At 36.0% G+C, this 27917-nt stretch overlaps 1 protein-coding gene across 6 annotated transcripts in view; it reads right to left on the bottom strand.

The window, feature by feature from the left end:
* LOC143225048 (transcription factor 12-like) overlaps positions 1-27917 on the bottom strand; it is a 124676-nt gene that overhangs the window by 76543 nt on the left and 20216 nt on the right. Inside the window, exon 1 of one of the 6 annotated variants that reach the window (XM_076453738.1) lies at positions 18304-18758. The exons of 4 other annotated variants lie outside the window; for them this stretch is intronic. In XM_076453738.1, the coding sequence (XP_076309853.1) occupies positions 18304-18438 (135 nt within the window). In that variant the 5' untranslated portion in view covers positions 18439-18758. Of the gene's footprint in view, positions 1-18303; positions 18759-27917 lie in introns of those variants that run through there. One more of the 6 variants, XM_076453739.1, reaches the window with a different exon arrangement.

Consider the following 27917-nt stretch of genomic DNA (forward strand, 5'->3'; position numbering starts at 1 on the left):
GTTTCTGTTGCCTACCCACTGTCTTACTTAAGACGTGTATATATAGACACACATGCACACACAATAACGTATCTAACTGCAGTAAGAGAACAAAAATGACTACATCTTCATTTAATATATTCTAGTTACTGCAAAATTTAAACCAGAAGTATGATGAAAGCGGTGCTGTTTTATTATATGAACGATTAATTACCGCGATTAGAAAATAAGGAACATTACTCATCAATCTTGTACTATACGACAGAGCAGTCACGTAGTGGAACTGCACACTACATATTATATACAATTTTACACGATTATAGACGTGCACTTGTTGAGTACGAGATGACCTAATACCCCCTGAACCAAGGACAGCTTACTCAACTCAGTTTCTAACGTTACTGTTACCGTGGCTACTAGAATAAGAGGCGATGACTAAGATTTACACCAACCAGCATTCCAGTAGTTATGAGGTCACAGAATGGTGTTACGTTTAGCCTCGTATACTAGTACGGGACTGTGAAATCACAAAATATATAAAAGATAATACAGTAAGAAAATAAAGTTATGCAAATTAACTTTTGCATAAAATGAGTAAACGTACAAGGATTAATTCTGCTAACTCATGTCATAAAAAGACGAATTATTGCAAAAGTTTATCATAAATTACTTGTTCTATTCGTAACTACACTGTCTCAGCAAAGCGATTTCTCCACAGAACCCTGGGTAGAGGCTAGACGAGGCACCAAGCAGTCTGAGAACTCAGTGCCTGAGGGGGAGGGGCACAAAAAGACCAGAACTTGGCAATCCCATCCGTATACAGGCGATCTCATGGCCTCTTCCCACTTTCTTCGTGTTTTTTTTTAATTTTCCTCATAGTAGGCTCTTTTTCTGAGGCGTTACAGAATGCTCAAAATGTCGCACAACCCACATTATCTACATTCTTTCGCCGAAGGGAGAGAGGGAAAAATCTTCATTTTAGGTGAAACATATTATAACACACACACACACAGACAGAAGACTTCGGCCTTCTTGTAAGTTTCCTCTCACACATTCTTACCATAACAAAATGTTAGAAATCTCAAGTGAAGCGTTAAATTGCATGACGTAATCCTTGAAGCACAATACAAAAACTACTAACCCTATGCCCACCAGTTTTATTGTCTGGACTGGACTGATTAATTAGAAAACGTAATGATACAGACATTTTCAGATAGGTCCGGCATGGCCGGGTGGTTAAGGCAGTCGACTCGTAATCCGAGGGTTGCGGGTTCAAATCCCCATCATATCAAACATGCTCGCCCTTTCAGCCGCAGGAGCGTTATAACGTTCGGTCAATTTCACTATTCGTTGGTAAAAAAGTAGCCCACATAAAAAAGACATTTAAAAAAATAAAACAAGTTTAGAATAATGTTTGTGTTGGTAGTTGTTGTTTTCACTTTTCTTGTATTAACACTATGCACAACGCAAGATTCCGTAGAAATTCGATTTATTTAACGATCACGTTTTGTACCGCCAGGTGTTGTCTATGTTTTCTTTTCAAAACAGTTGTTGATTTGACGTCATCACTTTGACAGCTCTACTGGAATGTATTTAGAGTGTAATGTTATTTCTACTACACGAACTAAACGTTAACTTTATACAGTAACATTAGCCTTAAAATGTTAAACGACACGCTTTGAGAACTAATGACTTCCACCAGCATGGAAAGTGAAGAAGAAAAGTAACCAACGTAGAAATAAGAATAATTTTCATACACTAAGTTTTGTTTATTTTAGCGCAAAGCTACATAATAGGTTATCTACGCTCTGTCCACCACTGTAAATCGAATCATGATTTTTACCACAGTTAAGTCCAAAAACTAACCGCCGAATGGGGGAACCACAAAAGTATTTTTCTTAAAAATAACATAATAATCTAACATTGTCCCCTTGTCCCAGTAACTCTGAGGTAAGTCTGGAAACTTTAAAAAACAACATAATAATCTAACATTGTCCCTTTGTCCCAGTAACTCTGAGGTAAGTCTGTAAACTTTCACCGCTAAAAATCTAGTTTTGATACCAGCACCAGCACAGATAGCCAACTGCTTAGCTTTGTACTTAATGACAAATAAGGGCAGAAACAAAAAACAGAAGTCGCACATGCCCTCTACATTTCATACACTGAGGTCTTCCAACAATGATATATACACGTATTATTAATACGGTCAGCACGTTCATTGGAGAGATCGAAGTCCTAAATAAAAAGCACACACGTATTTTCAAATACGCGATCAAACTCTGCAGTAAAGTCTTTGCAACAAGAGGTAATCCTCAAAAGCCGTGGTACTTGAAATCCTTTTACGCAGAATTAGAGTGAATTAATTTTGAATGAATAATAAAGATGTTTGCCCTAAATATTTATCCAGCATTGACTAAAGAATAATAAAACTTGGTTTGTTTTCTTGTGAATTTCGTACACGAGGGCTATTTGTGCTATCCGCCCCTAATTTTGCAGTGTAAGATAGCTAATAATCACCATTCACTACCAACTCTTGGGCCACGTTTTTACCAACGAATAATGGGATTCACCGTATGTTGTAACGTCCCACAGTTAAAAGGGCGAGCATGTTTGGTGGAACCAGGTTTTGAACCCGCTACCCTCAGACTGCGAGTCGAGCTCCTAGCCACCTGGCCATGAATTAATCCACGATACACTTTCTTCCCCTTTTATTAGCTATATTATTGTGCGTCAGCAATACAAAGCGTGAGGTGCGCGTGTTCTGGATTCACTTTTATTAGTCATTGGGATCTCTACAAGCCTACCCTCAAAGTGAACTTCTTTTAGATAGGATTAAAGTAAATTAATCTACGAGACCTTGGGCGTGGTCAACTGAGAGGGTTTGGCCTCATGAGTCTAAAACTGTAATCATTTCTCGAATCGATCAAGAGATAACGGAGTTATGAGCTAAATATTTGTATGTGGAAAAAAAGAACAACAACTGAGAGCCATTCATTCTATGACAAAAAATTAAAAAAAGGCTTAAGGGGAAGACTGTGAATTTCACTCAAGATCTCGACAAAAGTAGTTCCGTAAGATTGCCGCTCTGTATATACGGCAGACAAAACTAATTTTATGTCCTACCGTCTTCGATTTTGAATTATGGACTACATGAAGAGGAAGCAATTAGTAGCACTCACGCTAAGGAATTGACTGTTATTCTTACAAAGTGTCCACAGCTTAAGGTAGAGCAGGAGAAGTGTGTTTTGTGGTATCAAACGGATTCGAACCCGTGATGACTAGAAAACCCATTTGTAGAGAAAAGCATATATGTAAAAACGGCTGATGTGGGTAGAGAAAGCACTACGTAAAGAAGCGAACAACGTTTCGACCTTCTTTCAGCCGTTTTTAAATATATAAGATTCGAACCTAGCTTACCAGCTTCAAATCAAAGTCTACAGTTCTACCATAGGGTTAACCTACACCCTTGTTCGATTTAAATACCGCTATGGATTCCTTACAGGAAAATATTTTTCTGTGGCACGTGTTGTCCCAATGTTTGCCATCACCTATACGTTATATACTTAACTAATGTTGGCTTCGAGTATGAAAACCGGTTTGATATATATACATTACTTAACTTTATTACAGTATGTTATGAAACATGTAATCCTTGAACAATTAAACATTTTGCTTCACTAACTGAGTTTATCTTTGTTTGTTTATATTTGAAGGCTGCTTACGCTATTTGTCCCTAATTTTGAGTTGAAGGTAGTTTACCTAGTCAACTCCACCCATTGATAACTCTTGAGCTACAATGTCAGATCGAATAGTTGGCTTTAAGTGTCACGCTTTTAACGCACCCATACCCCTAAAGTGCGGATCGTGAACCTTGGATCCACATTCTGTTGCACTTGATCATTATCCCATGAAAAATTTGAAGTTTTTATATTTACCTCATAATTTACTTTCAGAGCTCTTGAGAACATTTCTCACACAAATAAAACCCAAAACCATTACCAAATAAAAACACGAAGGTTGTGGTATTTCATTTTCTTTGAAAATTGCTCTCGGAATCTCGAATTAAGTGCTGATAACAGTCCGTCATTTATATTTAATACAATACAGAAATAACCGAGAACTACTTTAACTCTTTTTATTTAGTTCTCTGTCTGTATCTGAAACTTTAGATACATATCCAATAGCTGTGGCTTTAACAATCATAGCTCAGAAATTTACGATGCAGACGCAGTTGTAGGTATATAGGATAAATGTGGCAAGGGCTGGATTATTTATCAGGCACAGTGAATAACGACTACGAAAACGGTTTGTTTGTGGGGTTTTTTTATTTCGCGCATAGATACTCGAGGGCTACCTGCGCTAGCTGTCCCTAATTTAGCAAGTGTAAGACTAGAGGGAAGGCAGCTAGTCATCACCACCCACCGCCAACTCTTGGGCTACTCTTTTACTAACGAATAGTAAGATTGACCGTCACATTATAACGCCCCCACGGCTGAAAGGGCGAGCATGTTTGGTGCGACCGGGATTCGAACCCGCGACCCTCAGATTACGAGTCGAACGCCTTAACACACTTGGCCATGCCCGGACCAACTACAAAAACTATGGATCCATGAAAATTTTCCTTAAAAGTTAATCTTACAGGGCCAAAAAATAAGCACAAGACATTAAATATAAATTTTACTGTAAAACTTCATTACATTTTTAAGTTATACGATATATTTTTGTACATACATATTAGTTTGTGTACTCACATTCACATAATACAGCCAATACTTAACTACTGTGTATTAACACACACAAACAGCAAGAACACATTATACGCACGTGAAGACTTAAAATTTATAATTTATCTATGTATCTATAATTAATCTAGGTTTTGGTTTAACTTGTACGGCTGGTAGGCCGAGAACAGAAGGTGCCTAGGCCCTACGATCGTCTTGAACCGGCACTGAATGTAGCTTGCAGTTTTACGTATTACAAAAATACTGAACGTGCGTATAAAGTACTGAAAGTAACCCAGAATACACTTTTATCAGTTCTGTGTCCACAAATAATAATATCTTTATACATATACAAATACATATTAAAGAAGCTGTCCTCATGAGTTGACTAAGGTGATGAGTATTATTAACGTTAGATAGCGGTCAGTCACCTTCCAATAACTGTCTTACAGGCAGTGAAGGGTGATAAAGCTGTAGGATATTGTGGGTTGAACACCCACATATTGGCCTTCTAACTTATAATGTTTTGATGATTTATTTGATTATTATCATTTTGGTGATTTTTTTTTAACACGTGAGACTGGTTTGTTTAGAAGTAAGCACAAGGCTCCACAATGGTCTATTTGTGTTCTGCCACTACGGGTATCGAAACCCGGTTTCTGGCGGTGTGAGTTCGCAGAAACACAGCTGTGCCACTAGAGGGTGCATGTGAGACTGGCGAATAACGGTTAATACTGGTAGACGGTGTATCACCAACGTAATGTTGTAGGTCCTACTTTCGTAGTCACCTCCAAAACCCAGGGCACATGTTATATTCCAAATTATAGCCTGTACCCTGGGGATCCTTCAAATTTATGCAGTGTCTTTAACACATTGGCTGCCACATAATAAATAAAATTCAAAGGTGCCCAGAAGCGATCATTGTGTCCCAAACTCATATGCAAAAAGAGATATTGGGCTTTGACACATACTTGTTTATAATCCATTGGTGTGTCACGCAGTCCATAACTAAAAGTCGGTTGTGACCCGCTGGTGGGGTACATGGCAGCTAACACGAATGTAGTTTTTGTGTTCATTGCCTGTTTTATTAATACACACACTAATAATACAATCTAATTATTTTACCACCCTCTCAATTATAACTGCGGACTACATACAGGTAACTAGGTAATAAGAGAATGCATTAGATTTAGTTATGCTCCCATGGGCGTAGCGAGGCATACACACGTACGCTTGTGTGTGACACTGATAATTCAAAGCACGGTTACTTTTCTTTGATATTATATCTTAACTTTATTATTTTCTGTCAAAGAAATGAATAAAAACTAAAATTTGGTACTGAAAATATATTTTTTCACAATACTTTACGTTGCTTATATGGTTAAATTTTTAAAGATGAAATTCAAAAAAAATGTTATAAGAATTCACCATTTCAAGTTTAAGTTTCTAAAATTTACAGAAAGAGGTTTCCTGAACTACCCTCAAATTTACCCCCCGGCTTCGCCCCTGGCTCCTTTTTTTTTTTTTGGACAGAAAGTAATATTCGCATTTTAACCCATTTAAAACGTAGAAAGGATTAACGTTCCACTAAAACATGTGCTCCAGTGAAGCAACAACGGTAAGTTGATGACTTAAACGCTAAAATCCAGGTTTCGATTCTAGGTGGGGAACAAAGCACAGTTAGTTTATTGTGCAGCTTTGCGCTAAATCGAACGCAAGAACGTTGGTTAATAATCAACACAAGTGAGCAACTGTAAGGAAGAAGATAATTAAATAGTGTTTGGGTACTATTATTACAAATAGGTACACCTCGAGAATGCTATGCTTATTAGCTAATACCTTACAAATACAAACTGATGGTTTACTCCAATAAAGTTTAAAGTTATACTGAGTACTGAGAATGTATGAAGTACAAAACTCATTGTTCATTTTATATAGTTAACGTGTTTTAATCTGAACAGTGTATATTTCATTTATGGTTTGATTGAATAAACTGTTGCTGCTGAAAAAGCTATTTTACCATCTGTTTAAAACCTCTAAATACCTACGCTGGAAACTACATTACTTTATATCATTCATTTAGGTAAAAAATATTTTGTTACACTGAAGATAAACTCATTATGAACACAAGAACTAGCTTCCAACAGACTGTTTACTTTCACAGGTGATAGGAGTTCAACTTAACAACATTCTATATAAATAAAATCATATGTATTGTTTGTTTGTAGTTAATCACAAAGCTATATTCAACAGATTATATGTGTTGTGCTCACCACGTGTATCGAAACCCAGTTTCTAGCGTTGTAAGTCCACAGATATTCCGCTGTGCCACTGGGGAACTAAATCAATCATCTATAAAAAATGCTAAGAGCGTTTGAGTATAAAATGAGAAAGCCAGTGAAAACCAGCGAATATTGCTAAACTAACACACGTATAAGTAACATTTTAAAGTTCTTATAATTGTTGATTAAATAACTTGTATACAAGTTTGTTGGGTTTTTTCCGCTGACTCATTACGTTAAATCCAAAAATATTGGTCATCAGGAACATGACATCATCAGTATGTGTCACATTACCCTTGTTATCTGATTATCATACAATATCATTATCACCACGTGCTACCTGCTCTGAAGCAGGTTCACTGTCATAGAGTGCCATTGTCTCCTCTTATTACCATTCAAACACAGTTACAATATGATGTTCCCACCCAATCTTTGATGTCATCCATCCACATATTTCTTGGTCTGCCTCTCCTCTTTCCCGTTCATTTTTCCTTCCAGCAACAGTCTTTAAATTCCATTTCTTCCAATTACACTGCTAAGCACTCATGTTTGGTTTTCCTGGTAATTAATAATAGTGTTATTTCACTTTAATCATTTCTAATTCTTGTTCACTTGCCTTAGGTTCTATCCAAGATATTTTCAAATCTCTCTTATCGATTCACATTTCAAATTTCTCAATCTTTTCAGCAATAATTTTAAATACTGTCCATGTTTCAGCAGTATATAGTATGGTTAGACATATGGCTATCTCTATCATTCTATGAATCTCCACTTCTACCATCTTCAATGATCATGTGCCCTAAATACATAATTTTTTATATGTTCAGTTGATGTTCTCTCTGTAGTTAAACTGATTCTAGGTATATTTTGATTCTTAGTTGCTACCAGTAACTTGGTCTTTTTCATATTCATCTCCATTCCATAGCTTTTTTTTTTCCTTTCTCATTTATTTTGTTTACTAAGTCTTGTAGTTTGTTTTGGAATTTCGCACAAAGCTACATGAGGGCTATCTGTGCTAGCCCTCCCTAATTTAGCAGTGTAAGACTAGATGGAAGAGAGTTAGTCATCACCATCCACCGCCAACTCTTAGGTTACCCTTTTATCAACGAATAGTGGGGTTGACCGTCACATGATAACGCACCCCCCCTCGGCTGAAAGGGTGAGCATGTTTGGTGCGACCGGAATTCGTACCCGCAACCCTCAAATTACGAGTCGAACGCCTTAACCAAATTGGCTATGCTAAGACTTGTAGATCTGGTACACTTTACTGTTGTCAAATTTCCATATCTTTAATTGTTTATGTTAATTCCACCAATCACTACTCCCTTCATATGTTCTAGTTTTCTAACTATTTTTCTGTGTACAAGTTGAACAAACTAGATGATAAAATTCATCTCTGTCTTGCACCATTCCTGACCTTAAACTCAAGTGTTATTCTGTCTTCTTCCCACTATTTTTTATTCCCAATAAGCTGGAAATCTTTCTCATCAATTCCTATCTTTGGTAAGGATTTTAACATCTTTAGGAGTTTTACCCTGTCGAAAGCCTTAGTGTAATCTATAAAGCATATATATATATATACACACACACTAATATTTTGTTGAACCTCTATAGCAGGTTCACTGATTGTTCTCAGATTAAAAATATATTCTATAGAGAGTAGTGGGTTGATATGACTCATTAAAATGATTGTTCTAAGGTCTGTAGAGTTATGTGTTTTGAGTTTATTTGTTAGTGGAACAAATATGGATAAATCGAAGCACCGACACAATAACGATCATTTCTGGCGACAAAACGGTAAATGTTTTTTTCTGGTAGCTCTACGCTGCCGATTACATATTTTATTAAAGTCAGTCTTACAAAGAAAGGCACGTCCTCTTTCACCCGAGTTGTCATTGGCAACTAACTACTGTCAATAAACCAGAGGAATGTTATTATACAGATTATCAAATAGATTTTCCTATACGTACGGGTGTAAATACTTAATCAGGTAAAACCTGAATATATTTCCACTGACGTTGAAATGAATCGATTCACTTTCTCTGAAAATTCCCACACGAATCACCGTGCTTTTAAGCCTTCTGTGATGTAACTAATATCGTTTACAACGCAGCTGCGAGATTAAATTTGTACACGCAGCTGCTTGCGTTCTTTACCTAAAATAAACAAAACAAAAATCAAATACACTACTTACAGAAAACAAAACATATATAACAAGATTCCTGCAGATTTACGAATATCTTTTCTGTATATTGGTTAATACACTGTATAAAAAATGGTGCGAAGAAAGATAGCGATCAAGTACTTCAGAAAGTAACTTAATAAACTGCACTACTACACACGAAATCTATATAAGTAAATACATAGGAATATGTACTTTGCTACATGACTCATACGTTGTTTTGAATATTTTTTGTTTCCAAATTGTGTTTTATGTACAAGACAAAGTCAAGTATTTCAAACTGCTTATACAAGTGCATAACATTCGTCTCTTCTGAACACGAAATACGTAAAATGTTTTTAAGCGAGTTTTTTTAAATTCAGACCTTCTCATATGTACGATATATTTAATTAGAAATAAATATATAACCACTTTGTTCTATTTCAATTTATATAATTCTGTGTCCTATTAAAAAAGCACACTATATTATCTATTTGTTGTTACTTTCATCAATCGTATTGGTTATACTAATTAGTATATGGAATGTCATTATTTTATACTTTTATCACGCATTATTTTGCATTGTTAGCGTAATATATATATTTATAACTAATCCAAGTCCCCTTGGCTAGTCAAATTTTGGAAGATATTATTGGGATTACGGCCAAACTTACCATTAATAACAAGGGTACCCAAATGATGAAACAGTCCATTCTGAACTTTGTAAACAGAATAATAACAAAAGCATAATTAAACAGTCCGTTTGATTTGCAGTTTCACTCTAAGATCAAGAATACTCTGTCAAAATTTAATAGGTGTTAATAATAATAAACAGTGAAGTTTTAGAACACTACAGTAACGTATTACAACGGAAAACGATACAGAAGTGTTGAGCTCAAACCGAGAAGTTTATTAGGTCTCTTTAGATACCCAAAAAAACACTTGAGTAGCAATGATCGCAAGTTAAAGCAATAAGTTCAAAATAGGTGAAACTCAAAGGTTTAACGAAAAAAAAAAGTAACACTAACAAAACATGCAATTTGTCGTTAATACTCTTCATACAGAGTATACACATATATACATTACCTATTAAAATATACTCCACTTTGATTATCACGATTGGGATACGACTTGTTGCAGGTATTTTTCTGGGTGGTCATGAATACCCATGGTGATCCATACTATGGAAAACCAAGGTGCAAGTTACACTGAAAGCGAGGGAGTACAAAATGTATACTGGTTTTGGTGATGTCTGCTGGAAATAGGACCTACAATAATAGTGGAAATATAACGTCTACCATATAAAAGCTACATTCGTCAGCTTCACAAAGCTTTATTTTACGGAGTTAAAAGTTTTGTTCTTCATTTAGTAATCATTTGTCCTCCAAGGTTTGGTGAAGCTGTTTTTAACACTTAATTTTTTGAAGTAATGCTTTACGTAACAGTACTTCTTCTATATACGTATATAAATAAATACATATGATTGTTTAGGTGATAAATTTTAAACATAGTGTATCAAATGTCTATATTCAATCTTTCAAGGGGTAAAATAATACAATGCTTCAGCAATTTCCCCCTTTAAAAAAAAATTAAAACTTCGACTGTGATGCAACTAAGTAATGATATGTATAACGGTCGTTTTACTTCTTCAAGAAACACGAAAAATTTCATGAAAATGATTTAAATTGTCAGCTACTGAGAATAAAACGCGATATTCTATAGTAGATTGGCCCAACAAAGCCAAGTAGTTAGGGTACTCGTCTCGTAATCTGAGAGTTATGTGTTCGAATTCCCGTCGCACCAAACATGCTTGCTCTTTCAGCCGTGGGAGCGTTATAACGGTACGGTCAATCCCATTAGCCGTTGGTAAAAGAGTAGCCCAAGAGTTGGCGGTGGATGGTGATAACTAGCTGCCTTCCCTATAGCCTTACACTACTAAATTAGGGACGGCTAGCGCAGATAGCCCTCGTGTAGCTACTTGCGAAATACAAAAAAATATCTACAGTAGACCAATCTGATTTCACAGTTCCCATAGTAACAAATTACTGTCACGCACCTTGACTGGCCTTTCAGTGTACGTGGGCGTCGACTTCCAAGAACACGTTTAAACAGATCAAAATTATCAATGTACACTGAATCAGTATAAAGAAAATTGACAGGTTAAAGGTCACACAAGGATTTCTGCAATTCAACTTTTTTCGGTTATCTTACTCATGAAAGCAGGTGTTGTTTTCGAGACGCGGATGGAATCTTATGAACTTTTGGCTCGTGAGCATTTGTCAGTTTGAAATCTCGTTTTACTCTCTGTTAACGGTTTCAACAGATATGCTAAGCCTAATCACAAGTTTTTTTTGTTTTGTTTTTTAAGGGGAGGAGGTCAGAAAATCTTCTTTCGTAACCATAGCAGACAATGTTTCTCTGGATTGGCTTAGGTTGTGTTTTTTGAGTGGCATTAGTGTTCTTAAAGTGTTAACTAAACGTGTTTTACGGTTTATACGGAAAATCTTTCAAGGGTTATTTCTTCGAGATATCACGTTATTTGGTTCTCTATTGTTTAACATACTCGTAAGAGCAATATCTTTCTTTGAAACGGACTTTAACGTAAGCATCCAGCCATAAAATATCGACGACATAATTCACTGTCTCATGATTCACCATGACCAAATCCATATGTCGTAATTCACCATAATTTACAACACCAAAACATGTTCGCACATTTTGAAAGTGTAAAAAAGAAAGTAAGCGCACAACAATTTACACTTTATTTCACGTGATTGTTAAGCACGAAGTTCCACATTGTGCTATCTATGCTGAGCACATTACAGATATCAAACCTCAGAGTTTAGCGTTATATGCCCTCAAGCTAACTGTTGAGCCAAGAAGAAGACGTTATTTCGAAATGGATATGTATGTATAAAGTGCTGAAATACTTTATTACTCAACTCGATTACCATAAACCGAAATAACAGCAACCATAACACAACTATTTTCACCCATATTCATTGGGATTAATCGTAATGTACCCAAGTAAAACCAACATATGTGATATTTTGTGTTGAGTGTCAATTACTTAGCATATTCTTTAGTAATGTGTGCAAGTTACTTTTTTTATTCTTTTTAGGGCGCTCGATTCGCAATCTGCGAGTAGAGGGATTTAGACTCGTTGCTTGCTTGCTTGTTTGTTTTTTGTATTTCGCGCAAAGCTACTCGAGGACTATTTGCGTTAGCCGTCCCTAATTTAGCAGTGTAAGACTAGAGGGAAGGCAGCTAGTTATCACCACCCACCGCCGACTCTTGGGCTACTCTTTTACCAACGAATAGTAGGATTGACCGTCACATTATAACGCCCCCACGGCTGAAAGGGCGAGCATGTTTGGTGCGACCAGGATTCGAACCCGCGACCCTCGGATTACGAGTCGAACGCCTTAACACACTTGGCCATGCCAAGCCCAGACTCGTTGCTCAACATGTTCCTCTTTTCAGTCGTATGAGCACTAAAAGTTAACGGCAAGCCTCAGAAGTTGTTGGTTAAAAAACAGTAGTTCAATAGTCGGCAGCGGATAATGTTGTATTTTTCCTAGTCTATAACTTCAAAATTATGGACGGCTAGCTCAGATAGCTCACGAGGAGTTCTGGGCAAATTTCAATTAAAAAACAACAAATGAAATTGGAAATTCCGTTATCACATGATAAGTCACCTCACAGTTTTCGTTATCTGCTGCTCCCCTTAAGAATCGCATTTACCTTTCTTTGATACACGAACCAATTAAAATATTACATACAAACTTACAAAGCTGTGACACCTTTATCCATTTAAATCGTACACTTCACAACGAACAATGCATGAACCGAAAATGTAACTCACTTAGAACGTTTGTGTGTATGCTCATACTCAGAATTCTCCACTGGATCAACAGTTTCAGCGTTTATAACGCTAAATCTCGGGTTCAATCCCGTGGCAAAAGCACATAAAACACACACATATACAGAGAAGAAGAAAGTATTCTTCCATCAGAACTATCACCATTTCTCAGCATGTGATGAGCAAATGAGTTCGTTTCATTTGTCATTTTAATGGGAAAAATATATAACTTTATAAAAACATCAAAAACTATTTTAATGGGGGGATTGGACGAAACTATATAAACGGTATGTTTGATCAGCACACCGTGGGGAATCAAACCCAGCGTTCCAGCGTAGTAATTCCGAATTTTTTTTGCTTAATTTCATTCTCACAACTTTATTAACCACTGATAATAATACATTAACAACAAAAACCGGTTATATCCATATCGCTCAAATGGAGCATTTCCACAGACTAATCATTCTACGTCAAGCTAAAGGACAAACAGACTTAATGAGATGGTGAAATCAAACTTCTCACAGTCCGTACGTGCAGTACGTAACAATTACACTTTGTTCTGAACTGTTAACGCTAGTTCTATAACATGCAGACAGCAATAGAATGATGCTTACACAAATAAGCGCTTCATTAACAATATAATATTTTAATATTTTAAACCTTAGTCGCACCTTAGGCAATACAGGGCTAAATATAGTCAAGAATTAGGTGTAGTTATCCCTAATCTAGAACTGCTGACCAAAGGATGCGAGGGCAACTAATAAGCTACAGTCAAGAATTAGGTGTAGTTATCCCTAATCTAGAACTGCTGACCAAAGGATGCGAGGGCAACTAATAAGCTACATCCATTGACTGCAAATAATGAAAATTCGTTCATAGTTACTTGCTATGATAATAGTTGTGTTAGGCTAGGGAAAAATACTAAAAATAGGTGGTCATACATAGTTATGATAAGTCCTTGTCGAACATAGGTTAGAACGGAGCCATGTTTCTTTTATATCCAACATTTCAGCAATAGAACATTCAGATATTAGTAGCCCATTCAGCGTTCATGTCTCAATCATGGCGTGAAAAACGAATTCAATGAGATTCCAGGTATTACAAATACACACACACACTCAGTGATGTGAGGAATTTCGAATACCCAAATGACATAGAACATTCAACAGAGATCCGTCTCTTTCCAAACACAAGGCCTAAATGTTCGCGTTTTCGATTGCGACTAACTCAGAAATATTTAAAGCATGCGTGGGAGAAATAACGACTCATAACAAGTTAGGAAGTTAGACAATCTCTAAACACTGCTTCGTGTAATTATCAGCATAGCTATCCACCAGAAAAAAAAACAGCTACACTTCAAAGAAGTGTATTTCATTACAGCAGAGCAAACAAGCACGTGTACTCGACATTTTAGTTTCTCTTTCTGTAAAGTTTTGAACTTCCAAACTCATCTCGTGTCGAATTTTGCACGCTATGCATACATATACGAAAGCAATCCCACAGTTACCTGTGTCATACAGCTAATAGGTATATTTGTACACGAAATACGATTTTGTTACAATAATTTCATTCACGGTACGAATACAAGTTGTAGTACTCATGGTAACAGAGTATTTTTTCTTTATATGTCCCATGCAAATTATGCAACATATTAACGACTTGTTAAACCAACTTTTAGGGTGGAACTACTACAGGGTGGCCCGTAAGTCTCTACCCATCCATATGTTATTATGTTATATTCTATTACGCTTGTATTATAAATGTGTTTTTTTTTTCAGAGAAATATGGTCGATGTAAGCCCATTTACACTTGAAGAGCGTATTGTGACAAATACGTGGGTACATGAAATGAGGAACAACACACACATACACTGGATACATAAGATATATGGATAGGTAGGGACTTACGGGCCACCCTGTATAAGGATCAATTATCCTTAACCCTGAAACTACTGACTAGTTTTGATACCCTTGGGGTATACATACATAAATACACAGATAACTCTAGCGGTAATTAACTGGTATGTTTGTTTTTATTATATTTAAGCACAAAATTAAACAATGTGTTATTTTGTGCTGCTGCGCCAATCACAAGTATCGAAACCACATTTTTGCGTTATAAGCTTTTATAACTGTAGCTGCGCCACTGGGACCAGGGAATTAATTGAAATATAGATGGCACTTTTTATTACCCCCCCCCCCAAGTCCGTAAATATGTCTGTAAATATGATTGACCGTCATATTATAACGCCCACATGGCTGAAAGTGCGAGCATGTTTGGTGTGAAGGGGATTTGAACCCGCGACCCTCAGATTACGTCACAAAAAATGAATGAGGTCGTTGATCATTCTGGATATGATACGAATTTTCTGAGTTTTCGAAGTTGAAATTTGACGTTATCCAATAAAAATGCATGTAATCTCAAAAAAAAAAACGACAGAGAAGGTATAGAATCCATCTGATAGCTCTTGTTTTCATTGCTTGTGTGACTTGTGTTACAAGAGACCTGTAACCAACACAAGTCATCGACCACAATCTCGTACCAAAGTTTTTTAAGACATTCATGTTAAAAACCTGATAGGGTCAGTAATATTCTTGGGTTAACAAACAAAATGTGTAATAAAAAACCTTTCATATTGCCTACACTGTTTAAACCGTAACAAAAGAAAGTATTAATTTGTTCATTATTTTTGTCTTTCACAAATGTAAACATTATCAGCTACATGCTTGAAAGTAGAAAATATGAAATTAACAAAAGCAACAACGCTTTTGAAGAATAAGTTGTAAAAGTGAATTGTTAGCCATCCCTAATTTAGCAGCGTAAGACTATCGAGAAGGTAGCAACTTATCATTACCCACCGCCAACTCTTTGGCTACTCTTTTTCCAAGGAATATTGAAATTGATAGTCACATTATAACGCCCTCACAGTTAAAAGGGCGAGCGTGTTTGGTGTTATAGGATTCGAACTCGCGACCCTCAGATCACGAGTCGAGCACCCTAACCACCTGGCAATATCGGGCCAGTGAAAGTGAAAGCAGTGCCTTTTCAAACATTCTGTTTGTTACACTATTGTTTTTTCTGGTTCATTCAAAGGTTTTTTGTTTATATCGCAAAGCTACACAATGAGATACCTGCGCTGTACCCATCGTAAAGATCAAGCCCAGAACTTAAGCATCATAAGCCCTCAAGCTTATAGATGAGCTATCACGGAACTTTATTTTTAATACGTATTACAAGTTTATATATTGCGCAAAAAAAACAAAACGGCCATACAAAGATATAACTTCAAAGGTTTTTTTCAAAGTCCGATGAAAGGAGATTGTTACCTTACTATCTAATACCATCAAATAATATCTGGAAACATTAGTACAAAATTAATTTAAAACTAGTTTTCAGTTACCTTCAAACAATAATTTGTTTACAGTTTACCAACCATACAAGGCTTTACTAGTAGAAAAAAACACAACCAGGTATCTTATACACAGTTTAGTTCGCTACCTTTGGCTAATGAATAAAATGTTTAGTTTTAAGGCCCGTGTCGTTCATTGTTGGGTTTTTATTACGTATAAATTTGAATAAAGCTGTCTTTTAGTTACTACCATGAATAAACTGGGAAGAGCGCATTTCTTTAGAAATAAAAATCTTTTATATATTGACTCAAAGCTCAAGTTTAAAACATTCGTTAAGCCTAAAGCATTAGAGATGATGTTCCAAATGGTAAATTCTGGGAAAGGCGTTTGTGCGCGTTCTCCGAAAAATAAAACATTAGTTGCTACCAACCAACCATTCCAAGTTACGAGCTTCTTATGCGAAACAATGTTACAAATATATGACCACTTAACTATCTTTATAACCAAAGCCCTGGATGTGGTATGGAATATCTACATGTTTACTTTAGTGTGTACTTCTCTCCGATCATTTGCCCAACAAATGCGAAATAATAGACACGAAACGTCTTGCATCCCAATCAGCAGCTACTATCTTCTAGCGAATCTGTGCAATGTATAAATATATATATAAAATAGAAGCGAGCTTGTTTGTTATGTTCGCGTAAAACTACTCGAAGATCTGCGCTAGCCGACCCTAATTTTGAAGTGATAAACTGGAGGGAAGGCAGTACAAACATTTGGCTCATCTGATAAGGACGAACAGTGGGATTTGACCGTCACACTTATAATACACCTATAACTTCAAACTGCGAGGCATAAATTACTGATTTTTCTTTTGAAGTAACTAGACGAGAACTATAATTTTTGTAGCCACAATATGACAAGTTAATCACAAGGCCGACTATATGCGTACGTTCAAAAATTAGACTGTACAAGGTAAGAAAACACTTGTAAAAAAACCTAAGAAAAATAATAAAGAGTCACAAAGGTAACAATTAACTAAAAATCACGTGGCAAACATAAATCGTAACTCAGTAATGGACGTCTAATGATGAAACGCATAACAACGTTCAACCAAGCACAATGCAATGTGTAGAATACCCGTACCAAAAACAAAAATCTGTGACGTCAAACGTAACAATAGATACTTAAAATAACCAGTAGCAAACAGAATAAGTGTTGAGATATATATATCATACGCATCCATACAACATAAACAATGACAAGAGGAGTGATGAACACCTAAATTTCGCGCCACAAAACGTACACCATTATCGTCATTGTAAGTCTCTGAATGTTTTAAGCTGAACTGAGAAACTCCACACAAATAAGATAGGAATATTTTGGTAATGTATAACATTATTTACATTATTTTCGATTTTCTTGTTAATTTACTATACTATTCCTGAGGTGAATCACAAACATATTTACAAATGCACCACTGTCGGTCCCTTGTGGCACTAAAAACAGTTCTGCGCATCAACACAATGGTAGTTCAAAACATTTAAATATTTAAGTCATTTCTTCTTCATCGTTAGAAACGTACAGGGATTTGTTAAAAGTTGTTCTTGTATTACAACGACTTTCAAACTTCGTGTGACTTTGCTACATTCTTCATAACTCACCTAAACACAACAGCAGAATAATAGGTACCGTCTAGTCGTAACACCTGTTCGAAAAACACGACATGTCACTCTGGTTTTCTGAATATGTTAGTTATACGTATGCTACAATTTCTAACACCTGCAAATAACAATTTCTCTAAAACTTGATTCGGTGAGTTACTGGTTGATATTAACCAACTACTCGCCCCAGATATACCCTATTCGTACCGTTATATTAAGATAACATCGTTTTAGAGAAGTATTTTCATGCGGGACATGTAAACATGAATTATGAAGGGTCCTACCTGATAATGCAAATTATAAGAAGACATTCCATGGTTGCAGCTGGCGCCCAGCGAGTTCACCGCGGCACCGTTGGCGACTTGGGAAAAATTTCGGTGCGCAGTATCGGTCGTGACCACGTTATCGTAAGGGAACATCTTCACGTGAACATGGACATATGGACGTCGTGACGCACTAAAAGGATACTTAACCTGTTAGAGCTCTCATCTAACGAAGTTCGACTACGAAACAATGTAAAACCCTAAACACGTCAGAGATGGGCTACTGAAGCAGGCAGGACGCCCTAGCTTTAAACATGGATTATTCCATTTGCGTTTCCTAGGGGTGTATAGCTTATTCAAGCGCATTCACTGTGCTATACAAAGAATTAAGCCTGAAAGCGCGTGCCACATGCACCTTGCTATTGGCAAAGCGCTCGTTTACACAACCCACGCTTTCTCTCTCTCTCTGCCGTTAGAAACCGTGCTTTCCAAGTACTACAACCCCTACCAGTTCATTCACTGCTGTATGTTTTTGGTTTTTTTTATTATTTCAAGTAGCTGTCGGAAGACTTACTTCAAGTTTCTTCCTCATTTGGAACTTACTGTTTACCCTGGCAGTGATGGTGTTAGGATTCGTCTGTTTTGGTTTTATCCTAAAGAAACTTCCGTTTGTCATTGAAACAACCTCAGTTAAAACGCGCAGCCTCGCTTTTTATTTTATTTTTTAAATAAAAAACTTGTCAAAGTTATTGCTTAACCATTCTTGTTTACGAGTTCATCAATGGGAAACGTGAAAAAAAAATCGTTTTCAATTGCGCTAGATTGCAGCGAAAAATCAAATTTTTTTACAAGAAATATAAATATTAAAAGTTGTAAACAGTACATACAGTACTAGTTTAGTATAACGTTACCTTATATTAACCTACGCTTTGTACACTACACTGTTTACAATCACATTTTAGAATTATTTAGCGTCTTGACTAAATAATTATCATTCTTTAACCCTAATTCTCTATCATCTGTCAACTGTATGTAACAGATCTGTAGCACAAGTGACAACGGAGTCAAAAGCGTCCAGGTAGCGTTGAAAATCAAAGCAAGGGACAGCAATTTAAAACTGATACGTCGACACTGACGTATTATTGCAGTGTATACAAAACTTATACATAATAAAATGAACTGTTTGGTCATAAATGCTTCCAAAACCACACGATTGTATTTCAACCATATTACACACAAAATATGACACAGAGAAGATGAAATAACTTGGTACTTGGGTTTGTGTGTACGTTTTCTTATAGCAAAGCTACATAGGACTATTTGCCGAGTCCACCGAGAGGAATCGAACCATTGATTTTAGCGTTGTAAATCCGTAAACATAGCGCTGTACTAGCGGGGGGCGATACGTGTAGTACTCCAACGCTCAAAACCCTCTTTTTATTTGTTTGTTTGTTTATTATACTGACTGTATGAACAAACATTCGTTTTTAATAAAAAAAAACTTTGTTTTCCTGTTCAATATTCTTCTCATGTAACTTAGAGAATTACTTTTACAAAGAAACACAGAAACAAAAAGTTAACTGATAATATCAGATTCAGTTCTATGAGAAGACGTGATTAACGTGAATGAATTATTGAAACAAAACAAAAATCTGTTAGTGAAAGTTTTGTAAGGCAAAAAATATAAGGCAGTAAAAGTGCTACATAGCAGAAAAAAAAAGTTTAGCAGCTAAAAAGTTTGTATCTGTATACGAATGTGTAATACATCTTGAAGGGTTTTGTTTTACACTTAATAAATCGTAAGCCCAAACTAAACTAGATGCTCAGGTTTCCCAGAAGCGTTCTGTTTCAAGAGTAAATAAAACCAAAATTAAGAATAACAAATATTTTTATTTATTACTTTTGAAGTTCATATATCATGCTGTGTTGTAGCCTACGGAGTGCATAATTATTCTCGTGATTCACGACATGCGCATGCTTTACTGGCGTTATAACAATACAAATTGTAACGCTAAGTGGAATTTATGTTACATCACTGTAGTGTCTATTGACTGACTAACAGACAACACACTACTGTACAATGGTGCGAGGGGTTTCAATAAGCGAAAGCTCTCGGCAGCCTTAGGCCTTCTTTTGGGGAATAAACAAACTAAAATAATGTATAAGAGAACATGCTTTGGTATTAGAATACACCATTATTCTAACCATTTTAAAAGAGGACGTCAATAATTTATCAAATAAACACTGACGAAGCTTTTTAGTCGAACTGATTTATGACATGGTGTTTCCATATTAGTATTTTAAAAATTATTATAAAACATGTAAATTTTAAAATGAATATGATGAATTGTTGGATTGGTAATTTACAAAACAATGCGTTTGTTATGAATTTCGCGCTAACCGTCGCTAATTTAACAGTGTAAGACTAAAGGGAAGGCAGCAAGTCGTCACCACCCACCGCAAACTCTTGAGCTGCTCTTTTACCAACGAATAGTGGGATTGACCGTAACATAATAACGCCCCTACGGCTGAAAATGCGAGCATGTTTGATATGACGGGGAATCGAACCCATGAACTAGAGATTCCGGGTCAAGCGCCCTAACGACCCAGCCATACCGAACCATCTACACTAGCTGTCCCTACTTACAAACCTACAGATTAGAAGGAAATTGTTAGTCAACAGCATCCACCGCTCTATGTTGGACAGCTATTCAAATCTAATATTGGCATTTTACTGTCATTCTCATGACGCATTCATGGCCACAAAGCACAGAGAACGATTTTAAAACAACTATACCCGAGCCATGCATCTTCAGATTCATAGTCCTGTAGGCTTACCATCAGGCTACATCGGTGCCATTCCAGTAACCTAAACAATTAGCTTTGATCATGAAGATTCTTGTGTTCTAAAAACTGGTAAAAGCATAATGCTAGGACTACTGATAACGTTGACAGTTTATGTACAAGTTCTGTTTCTTTCGCCTGCTTCTTTCAAATACGGGCCTGTAAACATACCTATATTTCTTGATCAAAATAATATACATCTTTTTACTCAAACACAAAAATCAAAATATATACAACTGCTCAATTCCTTGAATTTGGAATTACATTAGATTTACATAGAGCAACATAAAGTATACACGCAGAATGATATATTTTTCTTTACGAAAGATTTGGAATCACGAATGTTAAAATTCAGTTTCTTTTTCTGTAGGGGCTTGTTTTAAAATAAATTATTATTTCATCTATTATACACACAATATTTATTGACAAACTAAATCATTATACGTTGTTTTCGAGGTATTACGTAAGTTACGGCCCGGCATGGCCAGGTGGGTTAACGCGTTCGACTCATAATCCGAGGGTCGTGGGTTCGAATCCCGGTCGCACTAAACATGATCGCCCTTTTAGCCTTGGGGACGTTATAATGTTACAGTCAGTCCCACTATTCGTTGGTAAAAGAGTAGCCCAAGAGTTAGCGGTGGGTGGTGATAACTAGCTGCCTTCCATCTAGTCTCAACACTACTAAATTAGGGGCGGCTAGCGCAGATAGCCATTGTGTAGCTTTGCGCGAAATTCAAAATAACGTAATTACGTAAGTTATGTAACAAAGGTGACACCTATGGAACAGTCCTGTACCGATAAAATAAAGCGATATATTATGTGTGTCTACGCTACCAAAACATTAAGCTCAAATTTGGTTCAAACAACAATAAAAAACAATCGAAAGTACAATTTTTTTAAAGAACTTAATCATTTATGATTAGAAAGCAAATCATAAGCTAAATAACAACATGTAACTTTTCAAGATTTTAAAAATATCCCAAATGGATTTACGTATAAGGAAGTTTAATTAAAAATTCACATTATCTTGAGAATGAAAAACCAAAGTGTATTTCCCTTACCATTCATAGAATCTCATTCTTTCCTATCACATTTGGATTTATTGCTAAACTAGTCCAAACTTTCCAGGCTTCATATAGCTCTCAGGAAACTTTGGTTTGTATGAATTTCACGCAAAACTATACAAGGGTTATCTGCGCTGGTCTTCCCTAATTTACATGTGAAAGACTAAAGAGAAGACAGCTAGTCACCACCACTCACTGCTAACTCTTGAGCAACTGTTTTATCAACAAATAGTGGGATTGATTGTCACATTATAAAGTCTTCATGGTTAAAAAAGGAATCGAACTCACGTCTCTCAGATTGAGCTCTAACCACCTGGCTATCTCCCAGTAAATAGAATGAGTAACTCATCTCTTTCACTGTGCTGAGCAGATAAATGTCACCCTCTAGAGCAGGGGTTCTTAACCAGGGGTGCCCGCACCCCTAGGGGGTGCGAAGATGATTCCCAAGGGGTGCGAGGATGCCCATGAATAATTAAAGCAAATCTATATTTTTACATAAGAGTATGCTTTATATTTTTATATTTAAGTTTCCAGGGGGTGCGAGAAATGATTACTGATTTGAAAGGGGTGCAAACACTGAAAAAGGTTAAGAATCACTGCTCTAGAGCGTTACCAATAGAGTTTCGAGTTTTGTGCTATCATAAAGAAATGAGTGGTAACTCCCTTCGTATGGTACCCAGTTTATTAGTTCAACTTTCAGATAAATAATGAAATATTAAAATAAATACATTTGTTTTTATTATTACTATTACGTAACTAAAAAGCAACGTAGAACTGCGCGAGGTACTTTTCCATAAAAGCAACTACGAAAACGTTAGCAAGGTATGGATCGAACCCACAATTTTTGCGTTATACGCCTTCGCCCTAATGACCCAATGGAGCTAAGATAATTTCGTTATTTTAATCCTCTAAAATAGCTATTTACTTTTGCTTGTCTGTTACATTCACCATCAAGCCAGCTCACACACAATTTAATAAATACATAAAAATCTCTCTTCCCCACCACACACATACTCCACTAAGACTATTACATCTAAACACATGTGGACAATGCGCTCAAAGCCTTCAACCTGAATACCAAATATGTGAAACAAGAATTCCTTCTGATAATTGCAAAGGGATATTTCTAAAATAGCTCAATGTTTACCATATAGTTTTATTATTCGATAATAGATGGCAGTACTTTAATGATAATATTCTGCTCAAGCCTATATCACGGCATGGAAGACAATCCAAATCCAACAAATCTATATCAAAAATGTGTTAAAATATTTCATTCAAATTTTAAAAATCAAATGGCTGTAATAAATACATGACTAGTTAATCACAATAGCACCATTAAAGATACTACGTCTATTTATAGTTTTCTATTGAACTAAAAAACTCATTTTAACCTACAACTTCAATTAATAGGATGTACACACACACAAAAAAAACACACCACAGAGTTGGTAAAGTATATATGTAGCTTTTGTTTGTTTGTTTCTGCATTTCGCGCAAAGCTACACGAGGGTTATCTTCGCTAGTCGTCCTTAATTTAGCAGTGTGAGGCAAGAGGAAAGGAACCTCGTCATCACAACCCACCGCCATCTCTCGGGTAACTCTTTTACCAACGAATAGCGGGATTTCCTGGACATATTAACGCCCCAACGGCTAAAAGGGCGAGCATGTTTAGTGTGATAAAGGTTCAAACCCGCGACCCTCACCACCTGGCTATGCTGGGCCATATACGTAGCAATAACCATGATACCCAATAGGCATAATACATGGTAAAAATCAACAAAGACGGAGAGTTTTACTTTAAAAAGTAATTGCCACTCACTTTCATTTGTTTCTCAACCCAACAAGCCCAAAATAAGGCAATAAACCATTGCTAACATACCATACCAGACAATGAGAAGCTCATCAAATTGTTCATCTGTTTTCTTCTTGTTTCAGTCAAGATAACTCTACCAACTGCTCAATTACTAACGTCAGTTTAAGCCTCAATCTACTCTATGTTTATGGAAAATGCACGACGTCATTGCTTCGTCATAATAACTAGAAGCAATTAAAATATTATAATATTACGATCACGTCAGAATAGGCATCAATATAGTGTAACAAGAAAAATCAAGTTAAGTCAAAACTCTGTACTGATTATTACAGACTCTCTTGCTACAAGGTCGGTCTAATTGATCGATCTCGGAACAATTTTGTGCTCGTGCATTTAACACTTAAACGTTATTTTTTAATACTGAATACCATGTAAGGATAATCTATATGGGATGGACAAAGAAATGTGGCCGTCCTTGAAAGAGTTGCTAATTTGTTATATCTTTTATTAGCTGAAAGGAAAATACGTAAAATTATGGGTTTTCAGAATGCAATCGACGAGATCTGATCAAATATAATCTCAAGTCCTAATTTTAACACTGGCTTTCATAAAGACCTGAACTTTTCATTATTTTAGTTACATATCATCATAAATGTATTATGCCCCTACTGTAGTTTCTTAGATCTTATTATTTGTCTACAAAATGATCGAACAAGTTCCTCTACAATCACCGAACGTAAAAACGATACTCAAAATAACACAAATTAGTTTCACAAGTAATATCTAGCAGGCATTCTCTTGGATTTCAGTACATCGACATGGCCTGCTTTCAATAAGTTTGTGTAGATATTTCTAAGTGACTGACTGCCATCTTTCTTTGGGTACTTCCAAAACTTCATGTTTCATATTCGGTTTGCGATCTTTCGTTAATCGGTTTAACTCAATCCATAATTTTCAACTGGACGGATAACAGTGATTGACCCGGTCATTCCATAACATCAAATTTCTTATTTATATCTCTTAACAACTCCACAAATGCAGAGAAACTTGTTTGATTATTTTGTTAGATCAGTTTGGAAAAGGCTTATTTTTTGTAATTTTTTTTACAGGGCAAATAACGAGTCATCAGTATGTTATTGGTGGCTGTCTTATGTTTAAAACTTGTTTTATATATACCTTCTGTCAACGCCCCAATCGTCTCAACGGAAAGTCTGTGGTTTATAGCGCTAAAAATTCGGATTTAAAATAATCGCGGTGGGCAGAACACAGACAGATCATTGAGTAACATTTCGCTTAATAACAAATAAACATAACCTTTTGTAGGAAACACTGAAATAAAATCGAAACAAAATCTACACTTCACGTCAAGTTATTTGTTTCAAAATTTACATTTGTTCGTCTGTTCACATTTACGCTTTGTTTGTTTTGTTTTGTATTTTTGAATTTCGCGCAAAGTTACTCGAGGGCTATCTGCGCTAGCCGTCCCTAATTTAGCAGTGTAAGACTAGAGGGAAGGCAGCTAGTCATCACCACTTACCGCCAACTCTTGGGCTACTTTTTTACCAGCGAATAGTGGAATTGACCGTCACATTATAACGCCTCCACGACTGGGAGGGCAAGCATGTTTGGTGCGACCAGGATTCTAACCCGCGACCCTCGTATTACGAGTCAAACGCCTTAACCCACCTGGCCATGCCGGGCCTTCACCTTTACGCATACAACAGGCTAATTGACAGATGAGAAACCACACAGATTCAGACACAACCTTCCCCGCAAAACAGAGGTCAATGACTTGATGCGTACAGCTGGAATGATTGCCACTCTTATAGCAACTCTACATCTGAAAACGCTAATCCTGTTTGATAGCGCCAAATTTCGAACCCGAGATCCTCTAATCCCCACTGAGCTCGATGCAATAACCACTAAGCTACTTTACTAATGAGGATATTTTTGGTACTTAGCATCCAGATCTGTAATATGATCATTATTCATATCTATTCCAATTTAACCTGTTTTTCGAAAAGTTGGATAAGCTCCAAATAATTTTCAATAACAGCCAAATTCCGCTTCACAATTAGTCATAATATGTAATTGCTGACAACTTAAGTTACTACAAACACTCGTTTGTTTGAATAACTCGGGGAGAAAAACCTCTTGTGAAGTCTATTTTATAATCCTTTGTTTATGAGTATGTGGGACCACACGTGTGCTTCACTTGGGTATGTGACGATCCAGGTTCTGTCAATTCAGGAATGTGATATGATTTTTTTAAATCACATTTCTGAACATAATTAGTGAAAATATTACTTCTCAAAATTCTTAATGTCACCCAGTTTCTGAAATTTTATGTTAGGTTGCACCGATATTTGATGATTAGTTATAAATGACTATATGCACAGAACTATCACCAAGTCTATTATTACACTGACCTCTACGTTCGCGAAATATTAATACTATTTGTCAAGTAGCTATACAAGTTTTCTTCTGTACTCATAAATACGCATATCTTTGGTTAATCTTACCGTCAACCTTCTTATCTCAAACTCTTCTAGTCTGGGGCTCCCTCGATGTTAACAACAATAACAAAAAAAAAAAAACACATTTGAGCCCCCCCCCCCAACAATCTATATCTTTAGTATGGTACCCCCACACACAATCTATATCTTCAGTATGGTAGCCCCCACACACAATCTATAACTTTAGCATGGTACCCCTACACACAAAGCTATAACTTTAGCATGGTAATCTATCATTTAATTAGTTCAACATCTTTTGTTTACGCCCCCCCTTTTTTTTTTAGCTGTTCTCCAAAAAAGGCTTAACCGCTCTCAGGGAAACTGCGGCTCCCACCTTGGAAAACTTATCCAGAACATACATAAGGAGTCAGAAATACGAATAGGTAACGAATTTAACAAGAAAAATGTAAGCCTCACATTATCAAGTTATTAAAGCTTATGGTCTATATGACTTACGATTGTCACCTTGACTGTTTTATGCATTTATGTATTCATAATATTTCGCAATGTGGAAGCAAACGAAAATTGCACGAAAAACAAATAAACAAGGCTTAACGACTCTTCTTGTTGCTACCAGAAGATTAACGGTAAAAAGTATTTTAAAAAAAGCCTGTCTTACACTTAATAATCTTAACCTCACTGAGTTGCTTAGCAAGGTTTATTACGCTGGTATTCTATGTTAAATGTAACAAGACCAAGCTTTAACTTAAGTTTAATGAAAAGAATGTCCAATAAGGAACAAAGGTTTGAGAGGATTACTCTGGGGCACATGCCAACCATAATTTTGTGAATACAAAATGTATTCGCCTGAATAAAGTAGCCTTGAAAATGAAATCTGGTATTTTTCAGTTAACACTATTTTGTAATAGCGTAACATTGTGTAATATTTGGAAATGGTTATCAGAAATTTTTTTTTATTGCTGCAATGAAGCTTAATTATTTTTAAAATCATTACCTAAAACACAGTTAACATAAACTGGCAATGATTCAAAACCAGATATATCTATATACACACTGCTATAGCCTAAATATTAAATACAATGTTTATAAAAATAATACACTTCGGAATTATTTCCACAGCGGTTTCTTGTTCTTGTTTCTTTGTACTTTATGTGAGTATCTCATCAATTATTTATTCTTAGCCACTTAGTATGATAAACTAAATTTAACATTCATCTAAATCTTTGTCCAGGTGTCTCTTTCCCCAGGTTGAAAAAAAAAAATCTTAAAGTGCAAACTCTTGTAATTTCATTGCGTGACTCTAAAGGTATTTTATAACTTGATTAATACGAGATAACATCTGAAAGTAGAATGAACTTTGAGACTATAATTCCAGATGTCATTGTTACAAGCATAAGGCCCGGCACAGCCAGGTGGTTAAAGCGCTCGACTCGT

The sequence above is a fragment of the Tachypleus tridentatus genome, chromosome 9 (assembly GCF_004210375.1).
Source record: "Tachypleus tridentatus isolate NWPU-2018 chromosome 9, ASM421037v1, whole genome shotgun sequence".
Classification (NCBI taxonomy): Eukaryota; Metazoa; Arthropoda; class Merostomata; order Xiphosura; family Limulidae; genus Tachypleus; species Tachypleus tridentatus.